Source organism: Schistocerca cancellata, chromosome 10, assembly GCF_023864275.1.
Source record: "Schistocerca cancellata isolate TAMUIC-IGC-003103 chromosome 10, iqSchCanc2.1, whole genome shotgun sequence".
Taxonomy (NCBI): Eukaryota; Metazoa; Arthropoda; class Insecta; order Orthoptera; family Acrididae; genus Schistocerca; species Schistocerca cancellata.
The window spans coordinates 115,758,291-115,783,008 of NC_064635.1; the positions used below are offsets into that span (position 1 = coordinate 115,758,291).

At 40.2% G+C, this 24,718-nt stretch overlaps 1 protein-coding gene across 1 annotated transcript in view; it reads right to left on the reverse strand.

Annotated features, from left to right (window-relative positions):
* LOC126106175 (serine/threonine-protein kinase PRP4 homolog) overlaps positions 1 to 24,718 on the reverse strand; it is a 168,689-nt gene that overhangs the window by 138,484 nt on the left and 5,487 nt on the right. The window contains exons 2-3 of the mRNA XM_049912413.1: positions 22,850 to 23,035; positions 9,313 to 9,486 (exon numbers count right to left, since the gene is read on the reverse strand). Coding sequence (XP_049768370.1) covers positions 9,313 to 9,486; positions 22,850 to 23,035 — 360 coding nt within the window. The remainder of the gene's footprint in view (positions 1 to 9,312; positions 9,487 to 22,849; positions 23,036 to 24,718) is intronic.

Below are 24,718 nucleotides of genomic sequence, written 5' to 3' on the forward strand. Positions count from 1 at the left end.
CATCTCCAGATAAGAGTTGTTTTATAAACATTTGACCATCTTTATCAAACAATGTAAAATCCAGGATGGAATGTAACAAAACGAGAGAAGGAAAGTTGCTACTCACCATATAGCGGAGATGCTGAGTCGCGATAGGCACAATAAAAAGATTCACACAATCATAGCTTTCAGGCATTAAGGCCTTTGTCAGAGGGCCTTAAAGGCCGAAAGCTACGATTGTGTGAATCCTTTTATTGTGCCTATCGCGACTCAGCATCTCCGTTATATGTTGAGTAGCAATTTGACCTTCTTTAGAACGGCAGTCTAGCAACTACTAACAGGAGTGCAAAGCAAACTGATTCGACAACACTGAAATCTGGCACAAGTGAAAAACTGCGCCTTTCTGTGTTTACTAGCTCCTAGCTAGTAAAACAAGGCATACTGACAACCTAATGACAAATAGAACAAAAGGACAGATACTTAATCACTTAACCTCATGTATCTAACTGTCCACAAGGAAATGAAATACTGTGGTTTTCTTGACCATACTCTAAGTCAACAACTGATTGGTATTAACAAGAAGGACAAGTGCTCTCACCTTCACATGCGTAAGTGCACAAATGGTTATGATTATATGCTACAATTTTTTGAGATTATGTCCCTCTGCTTCAAGAAGTCCATAACTGCCTGCTGCGCATCTTCGCCCGACAGGAATCGTCAACCCTCTGAGGTCTTTTTTGAGGGACCAAAGGTGCAGTAATCAAACGGGAAGAGATCAGAATCATAGAGCAGCTGCTTGAGCACCTCTAAAATGGAAGAGGCTGGCCTCCAAGATCAAATTGTGACCAGTTCGTAATTTGGCAAACCATTTCAAAACAGTGGTTATCAACAGACATGCTACCTCACACACCTTAGTCTTTCTCTGATGCATGTCTACTGGTGTTTGCCCTTCAACAGCCAAGAAAAGAATATCAGTACACTGGTCCCGTTATGACACATTTGGTAATAATTTCACCACAGTTCACATTTACACATTTACTGCACTCATGCCAGAAAGAGGTGAATGACACACTAAACCCTTGCGTTCATGTCGGTGCTTTATATATCCGGGTGTGTTGCAGTCATGTTACGTTGCAACTGCACTGCAGCAATGCCCTCAAACAGAAATTTTTTCATTGCTCCTGATATTTTAACCAAATAATGTTATATACTAAAATATGTGTGGTACCAAAGATATGTTATAGCTCACGAGGAAACCAAGATAAAAGTCTGTGTGTTACAGATAAGCCAGAAAACAAGCTCCAAAAATGATGCTTTTATTTTAGCCAAGTCATAAAAGTAGCTGCACAGCATTTTTCTATTTATCACAACATGTGGTGAAACAAGCACTGTATCATGTGTGAGATACAGAGGCGAGTGAATGTGCCAGGACTTATCCCAGTTCACTGCTACTAGCGCCACATCACCACAATGCATCTGCGCATCTGTGCGTAGCACTTTAGTATTGCACCATAATTTCAGAATGGATTAAAAGTTAAAGTTCCTTTTCCGAACTTTGTCAGCATGTGCTTTAGTATACTAATGTGTAAACTGTCAACGTCAAGATTGATCAGATGAATACATTGTTTTAAGGAAAAAATAAGTGACGCTAAATAAACAGCTAGGAACCCAAAAATTGGTCATAATGTGCAGATGTATGTCAGCATTAACTGGTACAAGCCTCAACATGATTAAAGCAATATTTTGGTTAGAATCCATGTTTCTAAGAAAAATTGAAGGTGCTAAATACTGAACTTAGAAATATGAAAATTTATATGAGGCTTCAGTTTAGTATAAAAACATTATGTAACCCCATTGAGCTACCTCTAATAGTTTTCAAGGAATTTACTTAAAACTAAATTTGAAACAAAAATGTCCTTATTTGTAGTACACTATTGGCCATGAAAATTGCTACACCAAGAAGACATGCAGATGATAAACAGGTATTCATTGGACAAATATATTATACTAGAACTGACATGTGATTACATTTTCACGCAATTTGGGTGCATAGATCCTGAGAAATCAGTACCCAGAACAACCACCTCTGGCCGTAATAACGGCCTCGGTACGCCTGGGCATTGAGTCAAACAGAGCTTAGATGGCGTGTACAGGTACAGCTGCCCCATATAGCCTCAACACGATGCCACAGTTCATCAAGAGTAGTGACTGGCGTATTGTGACAAGCCAGTTGCTCGGCCACCATTGACCAGACATTTTCAATTGGTGAGAGATCTGGAGAATGTGCTGGCCAGGACAGCAGTCGAACAGTTTCTGTATCCATAAAGGCCCGTACAGGACCTGCAACATGCGGTCATGCATTAACCTGTTGAAATGTAGGGTTTCGCAGGGATCGAATGAAAGGTAGAGCCACGGGTCGTAACACATCTGAAACGTAACGTCCACTGTTGAAAGCGCCGTCAATGCGAACAAGAGGTGACCGAGACTTGTAACCATTGGCACCCCAAACCATCACGCTGGGTGATACGCAGGGAATGGCGATGAAGAATACACGCTTCCAATGAGCGTTCACTGCGATGTCGCCAAACACGGATGCGACCATCATGATGCTGTAAGCAGAACCAGGATTCATCCGAAAAAAATGACATTTTGCCATTCGTGCACCCAGGTTCGTCGTTGAGTACACCATCGCAGGTGCTCCTGTCTGTGATGCAGCGTCAAGGGTAACCACAGCTATGGTCTCTGAATGATAGCCCATGCTGCTGCAAATGTCGTCGAACTTTTTGTGCAGATGGTTGTTGTCTTGCAAACGTCCCCATCTGTTGACTCAGGGATCGAGACGTGGCTGCACGATCCGTTACAGCCATGCGGATAATATGCCTGTTATCTCGACTGCTAGTGATACCAGACCGTTGAGATCCAGCATAGCGTTCCGTATTACGCTCCTGAACCCACCGATTCCATATTCTGCTAACAGTCATTGGATCTCTACCCACACGAGCAGCAATGTCCCGGTACGATAAACCGCAATCACAATAGGCTACAATCCGACCTTTGTCAAAGTCGGAAACGTGATGGTACGCATTTCTCCTCCTTACACGAGGCATCACAACAACGTTTTACTGGGCAACGTCGGTCAACTGCTGTTTGTGTATGAGATATCGGTTGGAAACTTTCCTCATGTCAGCACGTTGTAAGTGTCGCCACCGGCGCCAACCTTGTGTGAATGCTCTGAAAAGCTAATCATTTGCATTTCACAGCATCTTCTTCCTGTCGGTTAAATTTCGCGTCTGTAGCACGTCATCTTCGTGATGTAGCGATTTTAATGGCCAGTAGTGTAGATTAAGTATTTGTTATATTAATGCTAGAAAGTTTTGATTACAGCACGTGATGAAACCTATTAAATAATAGAGCTATAAAAAGTTTCAAGGCCTGGATGTAAGTTGTAGTTCAGACGTCATGTTCTACTGTCAGTTTCGTTCTAAAAATTCTAGATGGCCAAGTTTATTTGTAGGTGGGGTAAAACTTTTTCTGTTAACTACATTCATAGAAAAAAGATTCTAAATTGATTCATGACATAGCTATAAAATATTGTGTTTCTGAGGAAGGGGCCGTTTTAGAGGCTACTACTGTGGGCATAGAGTGGATGGCAGCATGTGTTCCTCAGCCGGCCCCTGCACCAGTATAGAAATACAGCCTGTTAGGCAAGACTAGTCTCCACTTTGCACCCAGCCACTGTACGATCCACATCAGTCAAACGCCGCAGTACGCGATGCCTCTGATGACGTCACAGCCAGACTGCAGCTCATATTTTCGGTACAATCAGAAGTGAAATTGTGAGCACTGTACACCGTCATGAATCACTTAGAATTTGAAGAAGTAACTGTTAGTGTGCAGCCCATTAGATTAACAAATCCGCATGGCAGGTGGTGACTATTATTTTCCACTTTCGTGGTGAGCAATTATTTTGATTATTAGAAGACAGGGCAAAAAACAATTTAATAGGAACTTACCACAGAGGTCACCTCCGAACTGGTCATAGTGCTGTTTAGGATAGGGAGATTTATTAATAGTATTAACATGGTGAATGTTACATTGTTGTGCATGTGAAGCATTATGAAATATATCTGGCAATAAGAACTCAAAATCATTTATAATCATAGTCGTGATCCCACTGAGCAAATAGAGAATAGAAACATTTCTTTGAGGGGCTGGACAAGAATGTGGACTTGCAGACTGGGAACTGTGGCCGATATGTTCTCCATCGCTTTCTGGCCAACCACAGAAATAGTTTCCAGGCTCTCGCAAAAGATGGCGAACAATATTTCAAACATTCTAGTATTTCCTCCTATTACTTATGTTTCATTATTATTATTTCTTTCCTTTCTCAGACGTTATGTCTGGTTAAAAATGGAAAGTGACATGGACCTTGATCAAGCGTGACTTCCTTTTAACTGTACGGTATATGTTACATTGCATTTAGGAACTTTCGGGTAATTGAACATGTATCAATAATTACAGATTTCTGTAGTTGTATATATACGTCTGGATGTAGCTATATTGCATTGATGTACTGGTGGATATTGTGTGGTATGACTCCTGTAGTTGATAGTATATTTGGTATAATGTCAACTTTATCCTGATGCCACATGTCCTTGACTTCCTCGGCCAGTTGGATGTATTTTTCAATTTTTTCTCCTGTTTTCTTCTGTATATTTGTTGTATTGGGTATGGATATTTCGATTAGTTGTGTTAATTTCTTCTTTTTATTGGTGAGTATGATGTCAGGTTTGTTATGTGGTGGTGTTTTATCTGTTATAATGGTTCTGTTCCAGTATCATTTGTATTCATCATTCTCCAGAACATTTTGTGGTGCATACTTGCATGTGGGAACGTGTTGTTTTATTAGTTTATGTTGTATGGCAAGTTGCTGATGTATTATTTTTGCCACATTGTCATGTCGTCTGGTGTATTCTGTATTTGCTAGTATTGTACATCTGCTTGTGATGTGGTCTACTGTTTCTATTTGTTGTTTGCAAAGTCTGCATTTATCTGTTCTGGTACTGGGATCTTTAATAATATGCTTGCTGTAATATCTGGTGTTTATTGTTTGATCCTGTACTGCAATCATGAATCCTTCCATCTCACTGTATATATTGCCTTTTCTTAGCCATGTGTTGGATGCGTCTTGATCGACGTGTGGCTGTGTTAGATGATAGGGGTGCTTGCCATGTGGTGTTTTCTTTTTCCAATTTACTTTCTTCGTATCTGTTGATGTTATGTGATCTAAAGGTTATGAAATGCAGTTATGAAATTGCTGTGGTGTAGCCGATGCATTTATATGAGTGATTGCTTTGTGTATTTTTCTAGTTTCTGCTCGTTCTATAATGAATTTTCTTAAATTGTCTACATTTCCATAATGTAGGTTTTTTATGTCGATAAATCCCCTTCCTCCTTCCTTTCTGCTTAATGTGAATCTTTCTGTTGCTGACTGTATGTGATGTATTCTATATTTGTGGCATTGTGATCGTGTAAGTGTATTGAGTGCTTCTAGGTCTGTGTTACTCCATTTCACTACTCCAAATGAATAGATCAATATTGGTATAGCATAAGTATTTATAGCTTGTGTCTTGTTTCTTGCTGTCAATTCGGTTTTCAGTATTTTTGTTAGTAGTCTATATTTTTCTTTTAGTTCTTCTTTAATATTTGTATTACCCATTCCTATTTTTTCTCTGTATCCTAGATATTTATAGGCATCTGTTTTTTCCATCGCTTCTATGTAGTCGCTGTGGTTATCCAATATGTAATCTTCTTGTTTAGTGTGTTTTCCCTTGACTATGCTATTTTTCTTGCGTTTGTCTTTTCCAAAAGCCATATTTATATCATTGCTGAATACTTCTGTTATCTTTAGTAATTGGTTGAGTTGTTGATTTGTTGCTGCCAGTAGTTTTAGATCATCCATGTATAGCAAATGTGTGATCTTGTGTTGGTATGTTCCAGTAATATTATATCCATAATTTGTATTATTTAGCATGTTGGATTGTGGGTTCAGAGTAAGGCAGAACCAGAAAGGGCTTAATGAGTCTCCCTGGTATATTCCACGCTTAATCCATATTGGCTGTGATTATTTGCATTTGTTTGGATATTAAGTGTGGTTTTCCAATTTTTCATTACTATGTTTAGGAACTGTATCAATTTAGGATCTACTTTATATATTTCCAATATTTGTTGTAACCATGAGTGGAGTACACTATCAAAAGCTTTTTTGTAATTAATGTATGCGTAGTGTAGTGACCTTTGTTTAGTTTTAGCTTGACGTGTCACCTCTGCATCTATTATCAGTTGCTCTTTACATCCTCGTGCTCCTTTGCAGCAGCCTTTTTGTTCTTCATTTATAATTTTGTTCTGTGTTGTATGTGTCATCAATTTCTGTGTAATGACTGAAGTTAATATTTTGTATATTGTTGGTAGGCATGTTATGGGGCGATATTTAGCTGGGTTTGCTGTGTCTGCTTGATCTTTAGGTTTCAGATAAGTTATTCCTTGTGTAAGTGTATCAGGGACTGTGTATGGGTCTGCAATATAACTGTTAAATAATTTAGTTAGATGTGAATGTGTTGAGGTGAACTTCATTAGCCAGAAATCTGCTATTTTATCTATTATTATTAACCGGCCTCCCCACAAACAGCACAAAATTTATAACACACTCAACCTGGTTTTCAATGCATTTCATCTCTCACACCACAAACTTTCCAGTTCCATTGGAAAAAATGTTTTTTAGTTGAACAGCAAGACATGTACACAACAATTCCTTCACATCTTCACCAGACGTGAATTGTTGGCATCTTAAACCATCTAAACAAATATGCAACAGCATGAGATCAGCAATGTATGCTAGTTGCTCAAAAACTACAAAAAGCATATTCCAAAGAGTTTGAATAGCTTGGCTGACAAGATGCATATGTGCATAGTCATACAAAAAATAAAATGCTATTTTACAATAGATCACAGAGTTTTGGTTCAAATTGCCGGCCTCAGTTCTTTGCTTTGCATACCACAGTGTGTTCACAGTTTACAGTTGATCTGTTTTTCAAGGTAATGTTCCAGAACTGTCCCACAAGTGTACCATAAAAATGAGAGCAATATTTCTCCTGCAGAGGATGACCTTGGAGTTTATTTCTGGCTTTGGCATTTGCTCTCTGGTCTAAAGTGATTTCATTTCTAGTGGTGAGTTGTTTTACAAACATTTCAGCACTGTTAGCATGGCAGTCCAATTTATGCTGGCAGATTCTCACACGATTGTGCTTGTTCTCTTCATTGTGTTATTTTGGGACCCACCTCAGACACACTTTACAAAAGTTTAGTTTGTTATGGGTAATATCATATGCAAAAGTGTGGATAATGTACACCTGGCTTGCCATTTCGCCAGAGGCAGTTGTCAGTTATTCAAAATCAGGTCAAGGTCTTGGCCAGTACAGGATGGAAATCAAAGTCCTCCTCTTTTACCGTTCATCCTGTCTATTCAGCCGATTTTGAACTGTTCAAACCATTGCTAAAAAAACTTTGGCATCGTAAGATATTGCCCCCTTATTGTGCTGAAAGTCTTCTAAGAAATTCAGCTCCCAATGCACCTTCATCAGACCACAAGAAATACATCACAGAATACTGTTCTTCACTTCTGCAAACAGAGAGTGGCACTTCACAAGATCACAAAGCACATTAATGCTACAACACTGAAACCTATGACAAGTGAAGAGAACAGCTCAAGACAACTAAAATGCAGATGCTAACTTACTTACCCTAGTATCTCTAACTGTCCATAAGGAAATGGAATACTGTGGTTTGCTGGCCTTATTGTAAGTCAATAATTGACTGGTGTTATTAAGAAGAAAACATTGCTCTCACCTCTGCATGGATACCTTATGACAATATTACTAGGTCTACAACTTTGCTTCCACCGTTTTTTCTCGAAGTTCAAGACTTCATTGTGAAAAACTTACAAAAAATTTACGATTCAAAGTATTGGCCACCACTCACCACTCCTTTCTTATAGCTTTAGGGCAGCATACAAATCCTGCAGTGTATAAACAGGGCATCTTTTGAGAGGAGCCATGAATCGATCCAATTTTGCACTTGTTCAAATGACCGCACATGCTAGTCAGCTAGGTGTGTGCCTTAGATCTAGAAAAGTACAGTCAGAGGGAGGAATATCTGGAAAATACAGCAGGTGGTGCAGAACTTCCCATTTCATGCATCGAAAGCTTTCTCTATTTCACAACCACGCCGGTCTTCAACATCAAAATCACCGTTCTTGAAGCATGGAAACCATTTTCTGCAAATTTCTGTCACTGACAAGTGTCTCATCATAGGTCTTACCCAGCTTTTTATGAGCCTCAGCCACAGATTTCTTCATATCAAAGCAGAAAATTAAAACCTCCCGCAGATGACGAGAACTGGGCTGGCAAGTTGACACATTCAGCTAAAAATAACTTTAAGGTGCAATCAAAAATCGACTAATATTTTGACGGCGTTATGTTCTAAAATGCCTAAACTTACTGTATGACACTTACGACCTACGACTTGCACCACTAATTTCCACTAATGCCGTCTACTGCAAAACGGTGGAAGCAAAGTTGTAGACCTAATATAAAATACTGCTATTTTTTAACACTATGAATGGAATACAAATTGGAATATATACCTGCTCAGAAAGTAGATTCACAACATTAACATCTATACACTAAGTAATGACTGGAATAATCTGCTGTATGAACTATAATGAACAATATCTATTATCTAAACTGAAAACTTTTATCTGAATATTGTACCTTTTGTGCTGACTTCCTACTGGCATGAACATTGACTGAGTCTGTACTAGTACTCTTGATTTTTTCCACTGTCCGAAAGTCACTACTACTCTTTTTTTGGTTTTCCAATTCTTCTGGTCTGGATTCAGACTTCGAACGTCGTCCAGATTCACGTGCTAAAGTTGTAGTAGGTTCCTGCACAGTGAGAATGTGGTGTCAAAAATCAACTCATACATCAGGCTGTCTGGAAGATTTGGGTGTTTTATATGTGCTTCTTGTTTTTGTAGTAGCCCCAGAGACAGTGGATTCTTTACCCTTCCATTAGAACACTTCCACCCAACAATGTTACATCATCACAGATGTACTGGTAGCAAATAACATAAGCACTGATGTTATAGCACAAGAGGCAATCAAACCACAAGTCAGGGTATTACAAATAGCTCACATTTTTAAAAAAATGTGAATTAAAAGATCTATTGATTTGGTGTCACAAAGGTAAAAACGACTTGCAGCTTTGTATGCATACCTCCTCTGAGGACTTATTACTATTGTCAGCATTAAATGCTTCCATGTTACAAAGCTTGACTCGGTCCATGGTGCTCAGGTCATTCCTTGTCTCCTTCTTTCTTTCCAGATCTTCTGGTTTTGAGTGAGTCTTGCAACGTTTTTCAGGTACATTTATTGCAGTGACAGGAGCCTGCTGCAACATGAGAATCAGGAGTCATAAGCCAAATCATACATCAGTGCCTCTGCATATGCATGTGAACTCCACTGCCTCAAACATAGCACTTTTAATGTCCAAAATTTCCTCACTTTTCAGCAACACAATGTTTGATTAGACACTTGAGCTTGGATGGGAACCAACTGACATTCATATCAAAGGTTGTGGCAGTCTGGCACCTCCTGACAGTAAAGATGGTGTATAAACTGGTATACGCATGCGTATTCAAATACAGAGATATGTAAACATGCGTAAGATGGCACTGCTGTCAGCAATGCCTATATAAGACAACAAGTGTATGGCCCAATTGTTAGATTGGTTGCTGCTGCTACAATGGCAGGGTATCAATATTTAAGTAACTCTGAATGTGGTGTTATAGTAGGTGCACGAGCAATGGGACACAGCATCTTTGAGGTAGCGATGAAGTGGGGAATTTCCCATAACACCATTTCACAAGTGTATCGTGAATATCAGGAATCCAGTAAAACATCAAATCTCTGAAATCACTGTGGCTGGAAAAATATCCTGCATGAACATCGAAGGATGACTGAAGAGAATCGTTCGATGTGACAGAAATGCAATCATTCTGCGGATTGCTTCAGATATCGATGCTGGGCCATCGACAAGTGTCAGCATGTGAATAATTCAACGAAACATCATCAATATGGGCTTTCAGACCAAAGGCCCACTTCTGTGCCCTTGATGACTGCACGACAAAAAGCTTTACGTCTCACCTGTGCCCTTAACACCGACATTGCACTGTTGATGACTGGAAACATGTTTCCTCATTTCAAATTGTATCAAGCAGATGGACATGTCAGCAGGGGACTGTTCAGGCTGGTGGAGACACGGTAATGGTGTGGGATGTGTGAAGTTGGAGTGATATGGGACCCGTGGTATGTTTAGATATGACTCTAACAGGTGACACATACATAAGCATCCTGTCTGATCACCTGCACCCTTTCATGTCCATTGTGTATTCCGACGGACTTCGGAAATTCCAGCAGGACAATGTGACATCCCACACATCCAGAATTGCTACAGAGTAGCTCCAGGAATACTTTTCTGAGTTTATACACCTTCGCTGGCCACCACACTTCCCAGACATGAACATTATTGAGCATATCTGGAATGCCTTGCAATGTGCTGTTAAGAAGAGATTTCCTCCCCCTTGTACTCTTCCGGATTTATGGGCAGCCCTGCAAGATTCATGGTGTCAGTTCCCTTCCCTCCAGCACTACTTCAGAGACATTAGACGTGTCCATGCAACATCGTGTTGTGGCACTTCTGTGTGCTTGCAGTGCCCCTACACGATATTAGGCAGGTGTAGCTGTTTTTTTGGCTCTTCAGTGTAGTTGAGAAAGGTATAGTTTCAACTAAAAGCCTGAGACTTGAACAGTGAAAAAATACTGTACGTGGATCCCATTGTGGAAACCACTGAAGGCGATGCTGTTTTAATATTAATGTCTAACAAGGTACATACTGAAAGACACAAGTCTTTCTGATGAATCAGTTTTGTAACTCAGAAATGCGAAATACTAACACAAATTATCTTACAGATGCCTGGAAGCACTGGTATACAATTAATTTGGGTTCTGGGGGAATGTAGGAATATATGAGGCAGTACTGATCCTATAAGTCGTTCTTAGAAGAGAGAGAAATCTACATTTATAGCATTTGCAGTTTTAGAAAAAGCTTCTGACAATGTCAAATGGAACACACAATGAAATTCTGAAGCTATCAGTGATGAACAGGGGATGAAAGGTTATCCACCACTGTATAGAAACCAGACTGCAGTTCTAAGATATGAAGGACATTGTGTGGCCTAATCATAACACTATTCAGTCTAAATACTGTACCAGCAGTAAAGGAAACAAAGGAGAAATTCAGAAAATAAACACTGGTCAGAGACACAAAATAAAAACTTCAAGATTTGTGTATTACATTGTAATTTTGTCAGACACAGTAAATGCTTGGATGATCAGTTGAACAGACTGGTGAATGTCTTGAAAACAGGACATTAGATGAAAAACAACAAACATTAAAGGTTTAAACAATGGTAAACCCAGGCTGGAATAATAACAAGATTATGAAAAGGGTAGATCACTACTTACCACATAAAGGAGACACTGAATCATAGGCAGGCACAATGCAGAGACTGCTGTATATTTCAGCTTTTGGCCAATAGGCCTTCTTCTGTAGAAGGAAGGATACACACACACACACACACACACACACACACACACACACACACACACACGAGATCACCGTCTCTGGAGGCTGTGGCCAGACTGAAACTGCACCTGATGGGATCAGCAATCTGGTCAGGGTGGTGGGGGTAAATAGGAGGAATGGGGTGGGGTGGCTGAAGGTATAGTGCTGCCTGCAGGGACTTGGTAGTGACAGGGTAGGGCTGCTAGGTGCAGTTGGGAAGTTTGGGAGGGCAGGGGTGGGTGTGAGGGGGAGTAGTAGAGGGGAGGAGGGGTGTAGACCAGTGGGGCCTTGGCTTAGTAGAAGGATGTGTTGTGCTGGAGTGGGAGTAGGGGAGGGGTAGGTAGGTGGAGGACAGGGACCAGTAAAGGCTGAGGCCAGGGAGGTTACAGGATTGTAGGATATAACGCAGGGTGAGTTGCCACCTGAGCAATTCAGGAAATCTGGTGTCAGCAGAGAGGCTGAAGATTGCACAGGTCGTGAATCGGCGGCTGAAGTGAAGAACATTGTGTTGGGCAGTGTATTCAGCAAGTGAATGTTCCAGCAGTCTCTCGGTCACACAGTTTGTCGGCAGCCATTCGTGCGGACACACAACTCATTAGCCATCGCGCCCACATAGGATGCAGCACAGTGATTTGCAGCTTAGTTTGATCACATGACTGCTTTCACATGTAGTTCTGCCTTTGATGGAATATGACATGCCTGTAACCACACTGGAGTAGGTTATAGTCAAACCCTGAAATGATAAATATGCTATTGTCTATATACATATACTCCACTAGCCACCTTTCCCACAGAGGTATTCCTCTGCCCACCAAACCTACACAATATCCTTGTCCGGCCCTACTCCACCCCTGCTCCTAACCCTTTGCCTCGTGGCTGATACCCCCTTAACAGACCTAGATGCAAAATGTGTCCAATAAATCCTCCCACCAACACCTACTACTGTCTTGTACAACCATCACCTATCCCATCAAAGGTAAAGCTAACTTTGAACGTAGTCATGTGACTTACAAACTAAGCTGCAACCACTGAACTGCTTTCTATACATTCACAACGACCAACATGTTGTCTGCCCACACAAATGGCCACTGACAATCTGCGGTCAAGAGATAGCTGGACCACCCAGTTGCTGAATATGCTGCCCAACACAATGTACTTCACTTCAATGACTGCTTCACACAGCTATCTTGATTCTTTCCAGGAACACTAGCTTTTCTGAACTGTGCAGGTGGGCACTCAACCTGCAATATATCCTACGTTCCCTTAACCCCCTCGGCTCCACCCTCACTAACCGCTGTCCTGCATCTACCTATCCCTTTCCCTGCCTCCACTTCAACACAACACATTCTTCCATTCTGGCAATGCACCCACTAGTCCTCATCCGTTTTCTACTTCTCTCCTTTTCCGCCTCCCCCCCCCTCCCCCCCACAACTGCACTTAGTAGCCCTTCCCTTGTCCCTACCACTGCCCTGCACACTCCCACAAGCAGCACTACACCTCCCATCAGCCCACCTGGCCATCCTCTCCTCCCAACCCCATCCCATCTCCCCATCCTCACCACCCACACCAGATCACTGCTCCCATCAGGCACCAACTCAGTCCAGCCACAGCAGCCAGACACCATGGTCATTGTGTGTGTGTGTGTGTGTGTGTGTGTGTGTGTGAGTTGTGAATGTGCATGTGTTTGGGGGGAGGCGGGGGTTATGTGTGTGTGTGGGGGGGGGGGGGAGAGGGGGGGGTCCGTCCTTCCTGCTACAGAAGAAGGCCTATTGGTCAAAAGCTTAAATACATAACAGTCTTTTCGTTGTGCTTATCTGTAACTCAATGTCTCCTCTACGCTTTTCACATCATGAATGCTAAAGATTTTGCAATGTTTTAAGAATTACAGAATACTAGTTTCTGCTGAGCAATCAGCCATCTTCAGACCAATACAATTATCAAGTATCGAGTGACCCCAGCTGCCTAGAGATTTAAACTGAGTGCTGTTGGTTTCAAACTGTTCTTTGAATAGTACGTCAAGACAGAAGATCAGTTTTCATCCGACTTTAGTTCAGAGAACATTGTTTAGTTTGTGATCATGGAGCTGTAGTCCATGCAGGGCAGTTAGGCTAAACATGCATTCTACAACTGCTGTAACCTGTGTTACCAACGTTGAGTAATACAGGGTGTATCAAAAAGACTCATTCGATTTTTAAAAAAATCATAACTATTATGTTATTTGAAATATGTGCATGAACAATGTACTGTTGGAAAGAGCAAACTCTCGAGTTTTACATGGTTCCCACTACGTATGCAGCAGTGTGTGTGCGCCCACTTCATTTATAGTAAAAACGGTGTCAGAACAACAGAAAGCATTTTGTGTTCTGTTTTGCACAGTGCGGATCAGTAATAACTGTTCAGTGTGACTTTTGTGCTAGGTATGGTGTGTATCCTCCTACAGCACAGAGCATTAGACGATGGCATGAACAATTCCGAGAAACAGGTTGTTCGTGTAAAGGCAAATCATAGGGCCATCCCTGAGCATCTGACACAGATGTCGAATGTATCCATCTTAGTTTCACAGGAAGTCCATATAAGTCTGTTCGCCGTGCAGCTCAACTCGGCCCAATGTCGCTCTGGCATGTATCGCATCAATGTTTACACATGAAACCATACAAAATTCAGCTACTGCAAGCTCTTTGTGGAAGTGACAAACAACAACATGTGGAGCTCTGTAATTTCGTTCTTGGCAAGATGGAGGATGACAGTTTTCTTTCACACTTAATGTTTAGTGACGAAGCAACATTCCATTTAAATGGAAGGGCAAACCGACATAATGCGAGAACATGGGGTATGGAACAACTACATGAAGTTGTAAAACATCAGAGGGACTCTCCAAAATTTAATTTGTTCTGTGCAGTTTCACGGGACAAGATGTATGGTCCATTTTTCTTTTCCGCGAAAACTGTTACAGGAAGCACATATCTCGATATGTTTGAGAACTTTCTTTTCCCACAGTTGGAGACTGATTCGAAAGACTTCATTTACCAACAGGATGGGGGCACCACCACACTGCCATCTGGAAGTGTTGGAACTTTTAAATCAAAAGATTACTGAATGGCAGATCAGTCGCACTGGCCAAAATGATTCAGCTTTACATTAGTATCCACCAAGGTCACCGAAGCTGACTGTATGTGATTATTTCTTGTAGGGATTTATAAAAGACTCTCCGAGACAATCGCATAACAGCAGCAGTGGAACTCAAGGCATGCTTGCTGCTATGTGGGAACAATTTGAATACTGCACTGAAATGTACTGTGCGTCTCAAGGGGGACATATTGAATAGCTACAGAAAGATATGAAGAAGAAGAAGAAGAAGAAGAAGAAGGGGGAAAAAAATAAAAATAAAAAAAAACTTTTTAGTTTCCCGTTCATCAAAACACAAAATTCACTGTATAAGTTTATTAGTTTCAGAAACACACACATGCCAAATCGGATGATTCTTTTTGATACAGCCTGTATATTTCACGAAATACATTTCTGTGTTAGTTTCATTGTGTATGGGATGTCCTAGAACACACACATCCATCTTACCACGATACATTAGTCTTTTTTCAGCAGCAGTGAGATTTTGATTTTAGTGGATGTCCCCAGTCCACAAAAGAGATGGTTGTTACTACATATTGCCTTTACTGCACGTAACTTTGGATACTCTACAACAAAAGGCACACTTTCAGCTTCTGTCCTTTATTGTTGTCTAAGCAGTGCTTCGGAAAATGGATTGCTGTAGTGGTCCCAAGTTTACACCTAATTTAGCGGCTCAAAAAAAAAAAAAAAAAAAAAAAAAAAAAAAAAAAAAAACTGATGTTACGTCATTGGAGACTAATAGTGACAACAGTTTATCAGATGACTGACAAGTGCTCTTCCGTCTTATGAGAAATATGTCTACTGTGCTCCAGCCGCCTCCTCCAAGATTTCCATTCACAGGAAATGACTGAAAGGACAAGCATACTTAGGATTTTATTATTGGTGGCCTTTAAAAAAATTCAACTCATTATTTCGAGCTTTAAAAACTGTATTTATACACCTATATGTAATGCCAGTCATTAAAGGACATTTTTCATTAATAAAAAAAATATATATTTTTTGGAACACAACTTGTAAGAAAATCAGTATGTTTAGGGATTAAATAACAATGTGTGTTGTGCACCCAATACAAAGTAGTGAACAAACTTGCAGCCATAATGTAGTACCAGTCAACACCAGTGATGAGTGCCCAATTCACAGAACAAACTGGTCAATCTGCTGGTAAGGATACCACAACATGCAATGATTCTCCAGAAGGGGCCAGACAACAAGTGTAGCGGAGGATATCTCATTACTAGATTGTGTAGCTTCTAAATGTTCTACCAATAAAACAATCTTCGGTTTGTCTTTGCCACAACATTTTCCACATGACAGTTCTGATTTGAGATGTTTATAACAGTAATCTGTAGCTATTTAGTTGAATCGACAATCTTTATATTTGTGTGATTTATAAAGTAACCAATATTTAACAGAGGTTTTTTTACACTCATCTGACAACCTCACCCTTTTTATTGTTCTCAGTTGATTGTAACTTTTCATATCATGCAGATATCTTGTCTAAATCATATTGTAATTTGTATTGGTATTCTGGTTACTTTACTAGAAGGTAAATGGTTTGCATAGGTTAAGAACAGAAGAGGGCTTACAACACTTCCTTTGGAAAACCTAGATATAATTTCGGTTTCATTACACGACTTCCCATCAATTTCTCAAATAAATCACGAATCCAATTACACAACTGAGACAAAAGGCCACAGGCACACAATCTGATTAGAGGCCCCTTGTGATGCACTGCACCAGATGCCTTCTGAAAACTAGAAACATGGAATCAACTTAAGGTTCCTTATTGTTGTCACTCATTAATTTGTGTGAATAAAGAGCCAGTCGTGTTTCACAAGAATGGCTTTTGCTGAGACTGTGCTGGCTGTGTGTGAATAGATAATTTTCTTCAAGATATTTCATACAGTTAGAAGACAGTATATATGCCAAAATCCTATTGCAAATACACGTCTACAACAAGGGTATATAATTCAGCAAGTCAAATTACTTCTTTTTCCTTTCTTGTGTATTAGTGAGACCAGTGAAACTTTGCAGTCTCTATGTATAGATCTTTCATTGTGCAAGTTGTTGACTACAACTGCTAAAAATGGAGTTATTTCATCAGCATAATCTGAAATAGAACCTAACAGGTACATAATCTGACCATAAGCCTTTCCTTTTTTAAGTGACTTAAGCTGCTTACTATATCAGTACATCAAATAGTGAATGTACATGGTAGCAGATCACTGGCAGATTAGGGACATTTCAAACTTAGATGTGGGCAGTTACTTGATGGTTAAAACCCAATCCAATACTCTGTTTGACATAGTGTTATGTAGTGGCAGATACAGAAGAAACCTCGAGAAGGAGGCACTAAAGGTATCTAGAGCTATCTATACTTTTACGGTAGTAAAAAATAATCAAGCCACATGCAAAGTTTAAGAACGTTTTATTTAAACTGATGATACATCTACACAAGACAATGCCATCTTATGATATAAAATAGTTGCAATTGTGGTTCTCTTCCTTAAATGATTAATTCTATGCACCTATTCTTCCTGGCAAATTGGCTAATTACATTGCCATATATGATAACGCGGACATTCGTGCTACATAGGAATGTACAACTACTCGATAACTCTGTCGACTGACAAAAGAAACTAACGAATAGCATGCGGGCTGACTGAAGTTCATTTCCCCAATCATACTACTTCAAACGTATATAAAGAAGCTTTATAAGTTAAAACTAAATTCCATGTGTATGATGTTTTGGGCCCAGCCATAAATAAATAGTCGGGCAATGCCAGGCTTCTCAGATAAACTGAAGCTCATACAGCAACAGTTGTTAATCCTATGAACTATCTGAGAATGAACAGTAAACGGGTGAAATAACAGTGGTACACAAGATACCAGCTGTCATATATTGTTTAGTGGCTTATATTGTACAGACACAGATGCCAAAGTGTACGTAGCTGCTGTTCACAAATGATACTGTATGATATTGCGAAGTTGCAAAATCAAAAAATACACTACCTAACGAAAAAAGTGAAGCACCCAGAAGACATGGTCGGAATGTAAAATATTAGGTGGCAACTCTCTGTGACACCTGCATGAAGATTTATTATTGCTTTCACCAGGCCTGACAGAGTACACAAGGAGCGTGACCGGTGTCAGATGCTGAGTGATCACTATGACGAACGTGGAGGTGTCACCCGCTCATGTGTGACAGCATTATCAGCACCTGTCACAGTGGGTCTCCATTTGGACAGGTGGTCAAATTGTGCAATATCTAGGTTTATGGGGCATTGAGATGTGGCAGTAGCCTTCTACTGGATTGCATGGGAAAGTTAGGGCAGATATAATACTGTTGTCAAGGTTCTAATCAATCACAACTGACCGTCACAAGGGAGGACGGCAGTATTGCGCACTGAGCATATCACAACATCTTTACCACTGCAAGGTTGGTCACACAGCACGAGTTAGCAAATGCTATGTGCATGGATATTAAAAAAATCTTTCCAGTTAGATATGTGTGGTAGTCTACTTACTGTCTGATGGAAAGATGTTGTCCAAATCCACAAGTAGTAAAAATTTTAGCTCGTTTCTAGAAATGACTGGAAGAACAAGAATATTCTGTCGAAAAGACACAAAGAAAGCACTTCATATAGATAAGCAATAACTTTGTTGTTAGTTCGCAACGAGGATGTGCATATCAACTGTCAATTTGTGAGCCAAACTGAGACCGAACAACAGTATTGTCGGACACTCTTATATCGAATTACTGTAGTAATAACTTTTTTAGCAGAACAAGGTCTTGCGTTTCAGGGTAGTGATGAAATTGTTGGATCAGTTCACAACAGAAATTATTTACGTTTATTAGAATTAACAAGAATTTGACATTTTTCTTGGCCAACATATACATATTCATGAAAATAAAGGAAAGGGATACCTGTCATGTTTGTACATTTATCAAAAAGAACTTGCACAAAATTTATCCACATAGTTGCACCAAACATACGGAATCCTATTATTTGCAAAATTAAGAGATGCAGATATTATTCTGTTTCACTATATTCCACTCCAAATATATTGCTCGTACACTGACAGACTCTGGTAGTGTGTAATGTCCACTCATCTGGACCAATGGAAAGATAACGTTCTTGGACAAGGAAGATCATACTGCTGAGCAACTCAACCACAGCTTACTAGATTTTTTAAATGACAATGACACTGATAAAAGACTGTTGTGGGTAAAGCTATGACAATGCCAGTAGCACGAGTGGGAAGTACAGCAGCTTAGAAGCATGAAATAAGAAGATGAATGCACAGATTATGTTCCCTGCTTTTCACATTCATTAAATCACGTTATCAAATGTGCTGCAGAATACAGCATAGAAAGATCCTTTATCTTCAATTTCATTGAAAACTTCTATACATTTTCTCCACTTATATCTGTTGATGGGGTCTCTTCTTATGAAATCAATGAAAGAAATTAGTTCAAAAATTCTGATTGTGAAAAGGTTGTTGGACACTAGGTGGTCAACATTGCAGACAGGAAGTCTTTATAAAAGTCAGAGGCCATAATCATCCACAACCACACAAAGTTTTTTCAGTCTTTGCCACATTTTATTATTTCTAATGTGATAACGCGTTTCGGCTAACTGCTATCATCGGATCTGTCATAAGATCAAAAAGTATAAACATGGGATTACAATTCTTTCCACATACAATGACAGAAAAAAAAATAAACACAACAACTAGGACTAGAAGTGTGACAAAAAAAAAGTTGGTAGGTGCATTTCTACATCTGAAAGATGATGTCTATTCAAATTTCACAACAGTCGCATAAGAGGATAAGAGGATGCAAATCAGATTTGTTTTAAATATGCACTGTATTGGTCGTGAGTGTTACTAACCTTTGAGACTGGATGTGGTGAGTTGATGTTAGTCAAAAACACCTTTGAGGTGACAAAGACGCCATTATCTAAGGCAACAAAGGTACATTTGTCAAAAGCTCACTGAGTGTGACTGCAGAAAGACTTGGCAGGAATGTAACCACTGTATATAACTGCAGGCAGCAATGGTCACAAGAATGTACAGTTGCAACAAGACTGGGCTCCAGACAGACATGTGACACTACCAAGACCGAAGACCACCGTGTTTGACACATGGCTCTGGTGCACTGTACAGCATCTGCAGCAGCAATTTGAGCAGCAGTTGGTACCACAGTGAAACAACTAACTGTTACAAATCAGTTACTTCAAGGACAGCTCAGAGGTAGACACCCTGTAGCACATATTCCATTGGCCCCAAACCGCCACCATTTGCGACTTCAGTGGTGTCGAGTGAGAGCTCACTGGAGGGCGGGACAGAGGTCTGCTTTGTTTTCTAATGAAAGATTGTTCTGCCTCAGTGCCAGTGACGGCTGTGAGTTGGTTAGGAGGAAGCCAGATAAGGACATGCACCCAACCTGTCTGTGTGCTAGAACCGCTGGACCTACAATTGGAGTTAAGGTCTGGGGTTCGGTTTCGTATGACAGCAGGAGCACTCTCATGGTTATCCCATAAACCCTGACTGCGAAACTGTACATCAATCTGGTGATTCAATCTGTTATGCTGCCATTTGTGGACAGCATTCGAGGGGATGCTTCCCAACAAGATAACACTCACTCACAAACCACTACTGTAACCCATCATGCTCTACAGTGTGTTGACATGTTGCCATGTCCTGCTTGATCACCAGATCTGTCTCCAATCGAGCACATATGGGACAGCATCAGGCGAAAACTTCATCATCATCCTCAAACAACATTAACTGTCCCTACATTGATTGCACAAGTGCAACGGGCACGGAACTCCATCCCACAAACTGACATCTAGCACCTGTACAACAGTGACTGCACATTAGTATGCTTGCATTCACCATTCTGGCAGTTACACCAATCATTAATTCATTTCACATTTGCAATGGCTTAACCTATTTAATCATTTAAATATGTTATCTATACAAATGTATTCCCAAAATTTCATTACTCTACATTAATTTTTTTGTCACTATTTTTTCTGTCAGTTTATTACAAAAATATTTTTTGTAAGACCTATTGTGACGTTTGAGTGCTTTAAAAAAATCAATCCTGTGCCAAGCTTATTTTATTGCTTCCACACAGATTTCACACTAGTTTCATTGACGTCATTTTATCTATGTTTTTGTCATTGCATATTATCTTACTGTTGTTGACTCGTTGTTTTTGCTGTTTGTGTGCTCCATGATTTCTTTAACTTTCCCCTGTATATATAAAAACTAAACTTGCATACATAAAAGCCAAACTGTCCAATATCTTAAGCATAAGATGATTTTGTAGACAACACGGCCCATAAAAATGCAATCCAGATCATTTCCTAGAGTATTGCTCGAGTGTGTGGAACCCGTACCAAACAGGATTAATAATGAGTATTGAATATTTACAAAAACAGCAGCTCGAACTGTCACAGCTTGTTTGACCCACAGGAGAGCATCATGGAGATGCTGCAAAATCTAAACTGACAGGCACTTGAAGATTGACACGAAATATCCCACGAACGTCTACTTACAAAGCTTATAGAAACAGCTTTTATGTGCTGTATCTACAAACATACTACAATCACCTACATGTCGCTCCCATACGGATGAAGACAAGATTGGACTAGTTGCAGCACTCACAAAGGTGTTTCAGAAAGAATTCCTCCCATGCTCTGTATGTGAATGGAATGGTAAATGTCCTAGTAACTGGTACAGTGGAAAGTAGTCTCTGTCATACATTTCAAAGTGGTTTGCAGCATATATATGCAAATGTAGATGTAGATTTGTTTCTTTTCCTGTCTTCCCCAGTAATTCCCATCCTACATCTCTCCACCATTTGTCAAGTGCACATTATAAATCCATATCTCACTCCCTTCTCAGTAAGCAGAAGATTTTGTTTGAACTGGCACAGATTCTAGCCCAAGCTTCAAACTATCATCACAGTTGCTGCGGAACTTAGAATCTAGGTCAACAAGTCTAATACAGATACAGGCTGTGAAGTCAATAATAATTCGAAGAGGGTACTTGATGTCAAGATGCTGCACAAAAATATAGAAACAAAGTCAGTGTAGATGATGTTTCATCATGGAGACCACTCTTGTTTCTTGTTGTGGTGGACAAAACACTATCTGTGTGATTAAGTTATTTCTCCAACAATAAGTTGCTTTCATGATGAAGACAATGGTAGATATGCAGATGAAACTATATAGTTCCAAAGACCATTTCAAGTCTCAAATATCTATGATGTATACATGCAGACTGAAGCAAAATACGAGAATCTGTATTGGATCTCCTGCTCATTAGGCAGATGCACTAACCATTATGCCATCCAGGCACATTAGCTTTGCTCAACTGCATGGTTTACCCTAACAAGCCCTCCCTCCTCAATCCAAATGCCCTTTCATGCCTCAGCCCTCTTGGTATTCCCTCTAAACTTTAACAGCATTGCAGAGGCTCTCCAACTGCAATGGAACAGCATTTCAGCATCAAACAAAATGGGGGAGCCTGCCTGAAACCAAGGCATACGTGCTGCAATCAAGTGAAACCCTATAAGATTCCAGAGACATTTTCAACTCCACAAAGTGGCCAGAGTATCTGCCTAGTGAGCAGGAGACCCTTGTTCGAACTCCGGCCTTGGTATAAATTTTCATTTGTCACTTCAGTCTGCATATACATATCATGGCAGATATTGCCAGAATTATGATAGAGAATTAATTCTGATAGAGGATTCTGACAGAGAATTAATATGAGAAGTGCACCAAGAACATTTAATTCACACAAAATACTGACACACAAAATGAAATTGACTGATACAGATAGGAATTTGGAAAATGGAGAAAGGCCAATTTCTCCAACCAGTCAGTTTCTCCCTCTTCCACTGCCACATGGCAGGAAGACTTTTTATGTATTTATTAGAGAAAGTTGTAATTTTATGGAACAAAATACCAATGAGATGAGTACATACCTCAAGGGCAGCATTTTTATCTCCACTAGTAACTCCATCGTGTTTATGGTCCTCAGACTTTTTCACTGAAGGTCCACTGCCAGTTTCATCTCGTCTTTGCCTTCCTCTTTTCCTTTTCAAAGATTTCTCTTCTAGTGTAGTCTCTGAATCTTTTTGAGGTGTGCCTGCTGAAGCTGGAAAATGTATCTGTAAAACATGGCACAAAATCTATAAGTATCACAGCGTTTGGTACAATTTGTTAATTTTTGTGACAAACAGCTATGTAGAGGTAAAACGCAGATTGATTCCACCAGTTACCTTTACCTCGATGATGATGATGATAATGATAATAATAATAATAATTTATGTGCATCTGTGTATGAAGACCAATCTTGAAAATGGGGTGACATGAGACTTTTTCCGATTGGTGGGTACACCATGTTCCTCCAGCAACCTACAATAAACTACTGCTCAAAAGTTCTTTCATCACCTGTGAAGAATCTTACAGGTATCTCACCAGGTCTAAATGCATTTGCAACACCAAGCAATTTTTGTCAATTTTGTATTAGGAGATTCAGGTTCCTCTTTCCCTCACGTAGCTGGTCTCGAATTTAGTGCAGCTTCTATGCTCCCTGAGAGTGTGCCGAGGCCTCCTCCGTCCACCTGCGATCATTCGAAAACTGTCCTCAGGCAACAACCATCTATTCCTGCCATTCTCTGCACTGAGGCACACGTGGGATGATGAATTTCCATTTGATAGCATGCTGGATGAGGCACTGGTGCACCTCAATTGCCATGAGAGCCCATCAGACCTCCATCAGCTGTATGTGCCTGACGTGGAAGGCATGACGCTGTCAGCATAGATTGTGCTGGGCGCTCGTCTCCCAAATCTGTGAGTTAAAATATCTGGGCATAGGCACAGAGCATGTATTATTTTGTTACACGTAACGTAGGATTGGGGAGAAGAGAAGTTTGTGGCACAACTTAACTAGAAGAAGGGATCGGTTGGTAGGACATGTTCTGAGGCATCAAGGGATCACAAATTTAGCATTGGAGGGCAGTGTGGAGGGTAAAAATCGTAGAGGGAGACCAAGAGATGAATACACTAAGCAGATTCAGAAGGATGTAGGTTGCAGTAGATACTGGGAGATGAAGAAGCTTGCACAGGATAGAGTAGCATGGAGAGCTGCATCAAACCAGTCTCAGGACTGAAGACCACAACAACAACAACAACACGTAACTTCTTCATAATCTGTCCTTGTCTAATGTACAACAGGCCAGGAAAGTTGATGCCTAATATATGAAATTGTTTCAATGGTGAGACTCGTTTACCACACAATGGAGCACCTGTGCCTACATGAAGTGAACATCTGCCATATCGCAAGACAGACAGTGGTGTAGCACACATTTAAATGCCTGTTGAGCTCCTAAGAATCCAGATTTCTGTTCTCAGTTCACGTAACACTCTACTTACTTCAAGGTGGTGGAGGAGAATGTGAGGCTTCCAGACCAGTAAGCAGGTGAAAAGATGCTTTCCATCGTGAAAAGATGCTTTCCATCAAGAACAATTGGTTTTACCAATCTCTGGGTAACTTTGCAAACTGTAGATGTCCACCAAGATGAATAAGACTGTTACCCAAGATTGGGTTTCAATGAGCTGTCAGAACACTGTGACAGAAGCAGGTTAATGGGAAAAGCATGCAGTTCAAACATGAAATGTTGTAGAACAAACGGAATCCAATAAGTACATGGATCCCAAAAGTCTGATGCTATCAATTCTCCAGATGCCCTATTTTCTTTCATCAACGCCCATTCAATACGAAATATGTGTTCTGTGAATCACACAGTTCGTAGCAGTTGGTACATTCACTCACCACCGAAATCTGGCTA